Source organism: Entelurus aequoreus, linkage group LG08 (genome assembly GCF_033978785.1).
Source record: "Entelurus aequoreus isolate RoL-2023_Sb linkage group LG08, RoL_Eaeq_v1.1, whole genome shotgun sequence".
Taxonomy (NCBI): domain Eukaryota; kingdom Metazoa; phylum Chordata; class Actinopteri; order Syngnathiformes; family Syngnathidae; genus Entelurus; species Entelurus aequoreus.
Window position 1 is genome coordinate 58,960,025 of NC_084738.1, and position 8,845 is coordinate 58,968,869.

At 35.4% G+C, this 8,845-nt stretch overlaps 1 protein-coding gene across 1 annotated transcript; it reads right to left on the minus strand.

The window, feature by feature from the left end:
* Positions 1-1,535: 1,535 nt before the first annotated feature.
* Positions 1,536-7,452, minus strand: LOC133656100 (neuropeptide FF receptor 2-like). The gene is made up of 3 exons (XM_062056927.1): positions 7,181-7,452; positions 3,582-3,681; positions 1,536-3,495 (listed from the first exon to the last, which is right to left on the minus strand). Exons 1-3 carry the CDS (start codon positions 7,329-7,331, stop codon positions 2,652-2,654), a joined length of 1,095 nt encoding a protein of 364 aa, XP_061912911.1. The 5' UTR covers positions 7,332-7,452; the 3' UTR covers positions 1,536-2,651.
* Positions 7,453-8,845: the final 1,393 nt, after the last annotated feature.

Below are 8,845 nucleotides of genomic sequence, written 5' to 3' on the forward strand. Positions count from 1 at the left end.
TTATTTTTAACATATTACTTGTTTCTATTGTATTTCAACTGCACCTGAGAAGAATAGCCACCTGTAATTTCCTCATGCTTTCATGTTTGAAAACAATAAAGTGTTTTATTCTTTTCTACGTTTTTATGGAAATTAATTACTCCCTTCTTTTTCTTGTTATTTTGAGATGAGAGCATGTGAATTTAAGTTAAAAAAATAAGTCACTGACTGCAATGAATGCCTGTTCTAAATATGACATTTTGTGTGTAGACCACTGGACTACAACTACATACACAAAGCAAAGAGCTTCTTAACAATGAGACTCCTCCGGAAAAAAACAACTTTGTTACATCACTTTAATAAAAATTAACGTGTGTTCTCACAAGGATGGCAAGGCAAGTTTATTTATAGAACGCAATTCATACACAATGGCAATTCAACTGCTTTACAGAGGCATTAAATCACAAGAAAGCAAATAAAATCATACATTTTTGGTCCTGACTCTTGGCACCAGCAGGAGACCCGAGTTTCCCGAGGTTCTTCGAGCTCGAGATGGTTCATATAGTTCTAACGTGTCAGAGATGTACTTTGGCAAAAGACCATGAAACGACTTATACACAAGGAGAGCTGCTTGTCAGTCTATTCTCTGAGCAACAGGAAGCCAGTGCAGTGATCTAAGCACTGGACTAATATGGTCGTATTTCCTGCAGTGCTCCAATAAAACACACTCAGATCTTCTGTTTCTCGCCGATATCACATAAAAAATAACGTAAAATGACGCAGTAACGCGTCATGTAGTAATGGTAACTGAGTTTCTGAATATAAAAAATAATGCGTTAGATTACTAGTTACCGCCGAAAATAACGGCGTTACAGTAACGCATCACAAAGTAACGCGTTACTGTAACGTGGCCTTAGTCTCGTGACATGAGGACAATTTCATTCCAACGCACTCACACAATTATTCGCTCGGCCATTTCGGGCGTTATTGACTCACCCTCATCGAGACACGACGAAACGCACACAACGCAGCCCCAAAGCCAAAGACGATCGATCCGGCCGTTGAAAAAGGAAACTGCAGCGCTTCAATAAAACACACTCAGATCTTCTGTTTCTAGCCGATACTACATAAAAAATACTGTAAAATAACGCAGTAACGCATCATGTAGTAACGGTAACTGAGTTACTGGATATAAAAAATAACGCGTTAGATTACTAGTTACCGCCGAAACTAACGGCGTTACAGTAACGCGTTACTGTAACGAGGCCTTAGTCTCGTGACATGAGGACAATTTCATTCTAACGCACTCACACAATTATTCGCTCGGCCATTTCGGGCGTTTTTGACTCACCCTCATCGAGACACGACGAAACGCACACAACGCAGCCCCAAAGCCAAAGACGATCGATCCGGCCGTTGAAAAAGGAAACTGCCGTGCTCCAATAAAACACACTCAGATCTTCTGTTTCTCGCCGATATCACATAAAAAATTACGTAAAATTACGCAGTAACGCATCATGTAGTAACGGTAACTGAGTTTCTGAATATAAAAAATAATGCGTTAGATTACTAGTTACCGCCGAAAATAACAGCGTTACAGTAACGCGTTACTTTGTAATGCGTTACTGTAACGAGGCCTTAGTCTCGTGACATGAGGACAATTTCATTCCAACGCACTCACACAATTATTCTCCCGGCCATTTCGGGCGTTATTGACTCACCCTCATCGAGACATGACGAAACGCACACAACGCAGCCCCAAAGCCAAAGACGATCGATCCAGCCGTTGAAAAAGGAAACTGCAGCGCTCCAATAAAACACACTCAGATCATCTGTTTCTAGCCGATACTACATAAAAAATACTGTAAAATAACGCAGTAACGCATCATGTAGTAACGGTAACTGAGTTACTGGATATAAAAAATAACGCGTTAGATTACTAGTTACCGCCGAAACTAACGGCGTTACAGTAACGCGTTACAAAGTAATGTGTTACTGTAACGAGGCCTTAGTCTCATGACGTGAGGACAATTTCATTCCAACGCACTCACACAATTATTCGCTCGGCCATTTCGGGCGTTATTGACTCACCCTCATCGAGACACGACGAAACGCACACAACGCAGCCCCAAAGCCAAAGACGATCGATCCGGCCGTTGAAAAAGGAAACTGCAGCGCTCCAATAAAACACACTCAGATCATCTGTTTCTAGCCGATACTACATAAAAAATACTGTAAAATAACGCAGTAACGCATCATGTAGTAACGGTAACTGAGTTACTGAATATAAAAAATAACGCGTTAGATTACTAGTTACCGCCGAAACTAAGGGCGTTACAGTAACGCGTTACTGTAACGAGGCCTTAGTCTCGTGACATGAGGACAATTTCATTCTAACGCACTCACACAATTATTCGCTCGGCCATTTCGGGCGTTATTGACTCACCCTCATTGAGACACGACGAAACGCACACAACGCAGCCCCAAAGCCAAAGACGATTGATCCGGCCGTTGAAAAAGAAAACAAGGCAGCATGGAACGGACAATCCAAATCCTGAAATGCCGGACTGCCGCGGGGCCGAAGTAGACGGCACGACACGCCTCGAGTTTGAGGCGAAAGCGAAAACGAGGCAGAGAAAACGGCAAACGAAGCAACATCGTGAACCACGAGACTAAATCTGGGAAACCTTGTCCAGGTCCTCCATGTTGAAATCCTGAGCTCCGGCGTCACCCCTCGTAGCTTCCTGACTCCCCGCAGACACCGCCTTGGGTCCCGAGCCAGCCGGCCGAATCGGGAGGACGCCGTTCCCCCGCCGGGCGCGACGTGAGAAGCTCCTCTGCTGCTCGGTGACGACGGAGCACAGCTGGAACTTAAACGCCGCCTGGAAGCCTCTACGGAACTTCTCGTTGAAGAAGCCGTAGATGATGGGGTTGACGCTGCTATTGAAGAAGGCCAGCCAGTGCGCCAGAGGGTACAAGTAGATGTTGACCATGCGGTGCTGGCGCTCGCTCAGGCTGGCGTAGTCGCTCAGCATCATCAGCGTCCACAGCGGCAGCCACGACACCGCGAAGAGCAGCGCCACCACCAGCAGCATCGTGACCACTCTCTTCTTCTTCCTGGAGATGGCGTGGCGGGCATCCACGTTGGCCTTGCTGCCGCCGGGCCCGATCCCGCTGCCCCTCAGCGCGGGGACGGCGGTCTTGAGGAGCGCCAGGCCGATGCGGGCGTACATGGCGACGATGAGGCTGAGCGGCGCCAGGTAGATGGTGACGAAGAGCACCGTGGTGTAGAGCTTCCGCATGGCCTGACTGGGCCAGTTCTCCCGGCACCAGTAGAAGGGGCGGGTGGCGTTGTCCCGCCGCAGGACGACGCGCACGGCGGGCTCCTTGCTGACCTGCAGCATGACGCCGGACGGACACGTGACGGACACCGCCAGCACCCAGATGACCATGATCATCAGCTTGGACGTGGAGATTGTCAACTTCTGCTTGAAGGGGAAGACGATGCAGCGAAACCTGAACATGAATCACAGAATCAAGTCCACGGTTGTACTTTTCAATACTCAAAACAATAATAATAATAATAATAATGATAAACTGACCTGTCAACAGCAATGGCCACCAGCGTGAAGACGGACGCTGACACTGAGATTCCTTGAACCATCCCGCTTAGTTTGCACACCATGTTGCCAAACGGCCATCCTGCACGACACATTTTTAATTTCATGCATTATACTTTTTCAAATATTGTTTGTTATATGGAGCAATAAATATGCATTAAACACCTTTCATGATTGTTTTAACTCAAATGTTCTTTACTGCTTTATTTTATAATTGTGTTAATATATTAGTATTAATAATAATAATAATAATAATAATAATAATAATAATAATAATAGTAATAATAGTCTATTAATTTATTTAAATTAATATTGAAAAAAATTATGACAAAAAATAATTGCGAAGCACTGGCTTAAATTAACTGTTCTTAATATTAATAATGATAATTTTAACACTACCAACAGTCACAAAAGTGAAAACTTTTCTAATACTTTTAAACATTTTTTAGTGTTGTAGAAATTTTAATCATTGATAATTGTAACTTTTTAAAAGTCATAAAGTCAATTAATAATAAGAAATCATTTTAATATGATTAACCGTCGTAAAAGTTAAACCATAAATAACCATTTTAAACATAATTTTAAACTGTCATAAAGGTGTAAATTACGTGATCATTTTAGACATTCTTGACTGTCATAAAATTAATAATAACAAATAATTTTAACATACTTAACTGTCAAAAAAGTGTAAAAATAAGGGATGATTTTCATAATATTGACTGTCATAAAAATTTCTAAATAAGTGATGATGTTACCCTTCCTGACTCATTAGATTATTAATATTTAATAATTTTAACATTACCTGTAATAAAAATGCAAAATGAAGTGATAATTAAAACATATTTATCTGTCACAGAAGTGAAAAAAACAAGTGATGATGTTAATATTCTTTACTGCACCAAAAGTGAAAAAAGAAGTGATAATTAAGTGTCAAAAATAAGTAATGCTTTTAAACATGCTTTACTCATCAAATGAATGATAGTTAATAATTGTAACATACTTAACTGTCGTAAAAATGCAAAACAAATGTAAAAAGATTTATCTTTCATGAAAGTGTACAATATAAGTGATCGTTTTAACATTATTTACTGTTATAAAAGTGTAAAAAATAAGTAATAATTTTAAACATTCTTGACTCGTAAATTGAATGATATTTGATAATGTTAACATACTTAACTCTCAATTTATTTTATCTGTCACAAAAGTGTAAAAATAAGTGATCATTTTAACATTCTTGACCATCATAAAAGTGTAGAAAATAAGTGATGATTGTAAAATTATTTACTGACATGAAAGCGTAAGAAATAAGTCATTTTTAAGTGTAACAAAAAGTCATTTTAAAAATGCTTGACTCAAAATTAATGATAATGATTTGAACATAATTAACTGTCAATAAAATGTAAAATAAGTGATAAGTTTAAACATTTTTGACTTAAAATTAATAATAATAATTTTAACATACCAACTACAAAGTGTAAAAACGAGTAATATTTTAAAAATGTTAATTGACAAAGTGTAAAAATAAGTAATAGTTAAAAAAAATGTTAATTGTCATAAAAGTGTAAAAATAAGAGATCATTTTAACATTGACTGTATTAAAATGATTAATAATCATTTTAACATTCTTCACTGCCATTAACGTGTAAAAAAAAAAGTAATATTTAAACATTTTAAATGGACAAAATATAAAAATAAGTAATAATTAAGAAACATGTTAACTGTTATAAAAGTGTAGAAATAAGTGATAATTTTAAAAATTCTTGACCCAAAAACATAATAATAATTCATATTTTTTTAACCTAATTAGCTGTCATAAAATTTAAAAAATAACTGATAATTAAAAAAATTCTTGACCCATAAACTTAATAATAATTAAAATTTTGACTTATAAAATTTATAATAATAACTTTAACATACCAACGGTCATAAAAGTGTATGACAGTTATCCATCCATCCATTTTCTACCGCTTGTCCCTTTTGGGGTCGCGGGGGGTCGCTGGAGCCTATCTCAGCTGCATTCGGGCGGTAGGCGGGGGAGTTAATGAAATTATTAATACATAATTATCTTAACATTTTTCACCGTCATAAGAGTGAAACTAAGTAATATTAAAAAAAAATTTTTACTGAAAAAGTGAAAAATAAGTAATAATTTTAAAAAATTGTCATTAAGTGTAAAAATAAGAAATAATTTTAACATTGACTAGATTGAAATGATTTTAACATTCTTCACTGTCATAAAAATGTAAAAAAAAAAGATATATATTTAAAAATTTTAAATGGACAAAATATACAGAATAAAATGTTAACTGTCATAAAAATTTAAAATAAGTGAGCATTTCAATCATTCTTGACCCAAAAAGTTAATAATTATTTTTTTGATTTAATTAACTGTCATGACAGTGTAAAATTAAGTGATAATTTATACATTCTTGACTGTCATAAAAGTGTAAAAAATAGGTGATAATTGTAAAAATGTTTGACTTATAAAATTAATAATAATAATTTTAGCATAACAACTGTCATAAAAGTGTGAAAAAATTAATAATCCTTTAAAATGTTTTTGACTTATAAAATAAATAATAATAATTTTAACATACCAACTGTCATAAAAGTGTAAAAAAGAAGTGATAATTTTAAAAAATGTTGACTTATAAAATTGATAATCATTTTACCAACTGTCATAAAAGTGTAAAAACAAGTCATATTTAAAGAAATGTTGACTGTCATCGGACAATGTGTAAAAATAAGTAATAATTTAAAAAAATGTTAACTGTCATAAAAGTGTAAAAATAAGTGATGATTTTAACATTCTTGACTGTAATACAATTATTGATAATTAATCATTTTAACATTCTTGACTGTCATAAAAGTGTAAAAATAAGTGATGATTTTAACATTTCTGACTGTAATAGAATTATTATTAATTAATCATTCAAACATTTTTGACAGTCGTAAAATGAATACTAACAATTTGAACATTGTCATCAAAGTGCAAAAATAGGTGCTGATTCTGACAATGATGACAAGGAAGATGAATGACTGCTGGGATTAGATAGATAGATAGATAGATAGATAGATAGATAGATAGATAGATAGATAGATAGATAGATAGATAGATAGATAGATAGATAGATAGATAGATAGATAGATGGATGGATGGATGGATGGATGGATGGATGGATGGATGGATGGATGGATGGATGGATGGATGGATGGATGGATGGATGGATGGATGGATGGATGGATGGATGGATGGATGGATGGATGGATGGATGGATGGATGGATGGATGGATGGATGGATGGATGGATGGATGGATGGATGGATGGATGGATGGATGGATGGATGGATGGATGGATGGATGGATGGATGGATGGATGGATGGATGGATGGATGGATGGATGGATGGATGGATGGATGGATGGATGGATGGATGGATGGATGGATGGATGGATGGATAGATGGATAGATAGATAGATAGATAGATAGATAGATAGATAGATAGATAGATAGATAGATAGATAGATAGATAGATAGATATAGATAGTACTTTATTGATTCCTTCAGGAGAGTTCCCATTACCCGTGATGATGTTGTCCACCAGCGTGGTGGGCATACAGAAGATGCCCACCAGCAGGTCGCTGATTGCCAAGTTGAGGATGAAGAGGTTGGTGACCGTGCGCATGTTCTTGCTGCGCAGCACCAGGAAACAAACCACGCCGTTACCCAGCATGCACAGCAGGAAGATGAGCAGGTAGGAGACGCTGAAGACGGCCGCCACCGACGACTTGTGGAGGTACAAGTCCACGTAGGTGACGCCCCCTGGGCCCCGAGGGGTCTCCTGTGGGCCCCACGATTGGTTGCTGAGGTTTCCTTTCATGCTCTTATAATTACAGCTGTGTTAAAACAAAAAATAACAAAGCTCACTTTTCATTCATATTTCATTCACTTATTAATTTTAATTGATATTTTCATTCAAGTATGTTCATTATTTTTTATTAATATTTTAAATGATTACGTTTTTTTTTACTTTGGATTGATATTTCAACTGAACTACTTTCTATGTTTATTACTTTTGATAATTATTTTTTTTACTTAACTAAATGTTTATCATTTGTATTGATATTTTCCTTGAACCAAATGTTTATTACAGTACTTTCAAATTATATTTAATTGAATTGTTTGTTCATTACATTCAATTGATAAACTACATGTTAATTACTTTGAATTGATATTTTATCTGAACTACATATTTGTTATTTTTTATTTGAAATACATTTTTATTTTAATTGATATTTTTATTGCATTATATGTTTTTTTACATTTGACATTTAATTTTATTATATGTTAAAACATTTGATATTTTAATTGAATTATATGTTAAAACATTTGATAATTTAATTGAATTATATGTTAAAACATTTGATATTTTAATTGAGCTGGATGATTATTATTTTTGAATTGAAATAGTTTATTCCCTTTAAAAAATATATTGAATTACATGTTTTTTACTTTTGATATTTTACTTAACTGTATGTTTTTTAGTTTTAGTTGCAATATGTGTATTACTCTTATTTGATATTTTTAATTGAACTGCTAGTTTATTACTTTTAGATTATATTTTACTTAACTATATGTTTATTACTTTTAATTGTATTTTTAGTTCATGTTTTAATTTAATTGTGGGTTTTTTTCTATTGATATTTTAATTAAGTGATATGTTTACTCATTTTGATTTTATATTTTAATGTTTATTACTTTTGATTGATATTTTAATTGGACTTTATGTTTATTACATATGATTAATTTCTTGAATTAAAGGCCTACCGAAAGGATTTTTTTTTTATTTAAACGGGGATAGCAGATCCATTCTATGTGTCATACTTGATCATTTCGCGATATTGCCATATTTTTGCTGAAAGGATTTAGTAGAGAACAACGACGATAAAGTTCGCAACTTTTGGTCTCTGATAAAAAAAGCCTTGCCCCTACCGGAAGTAGCGTGACGTCGCAGGAGGAAGGGCTGCTCACATTTTCCCATTGTTTTCAATGCAGCGAGAGAGATTCGGACCGAGAAAGATTACCCCATTCATTTGAGCGAGGATGAAAGATTTGTGGATGAGGAACGTGAGAGTGAAGGACTTGCGTGCAGTGCAGGACGTATCTTTTTTCGCTCTGACCGTAACTTAGGTACAAGGGTTCATTGGATTCCACACTTTCTCCTTTTTCTATTGTGGATCACGGATT

Coding starts and splice junctions, on each gene's coding strand:
- LOC133656100 (XM_062056927.1), bottom strand. CDS start 7,331: ATGCTGGGTAACGGCGTGGTTTGTTTCCTGGTGCTGCGCAGCAAGAAC. Junction 3,682..7,180: donor GGTGGACAACATCATCACGG/GTAATGGGAACT, acceptor TGTGTCGTGCAG/GATGGCCGTTTGGCAACATG. Junction 3,496..3,581: donor GTGGCCATTGCTGTTGACAG/GTCAGTTTATCA, acceptor ATTCATGTTCAG/GTTTCGCTGCATCGTCTTCC.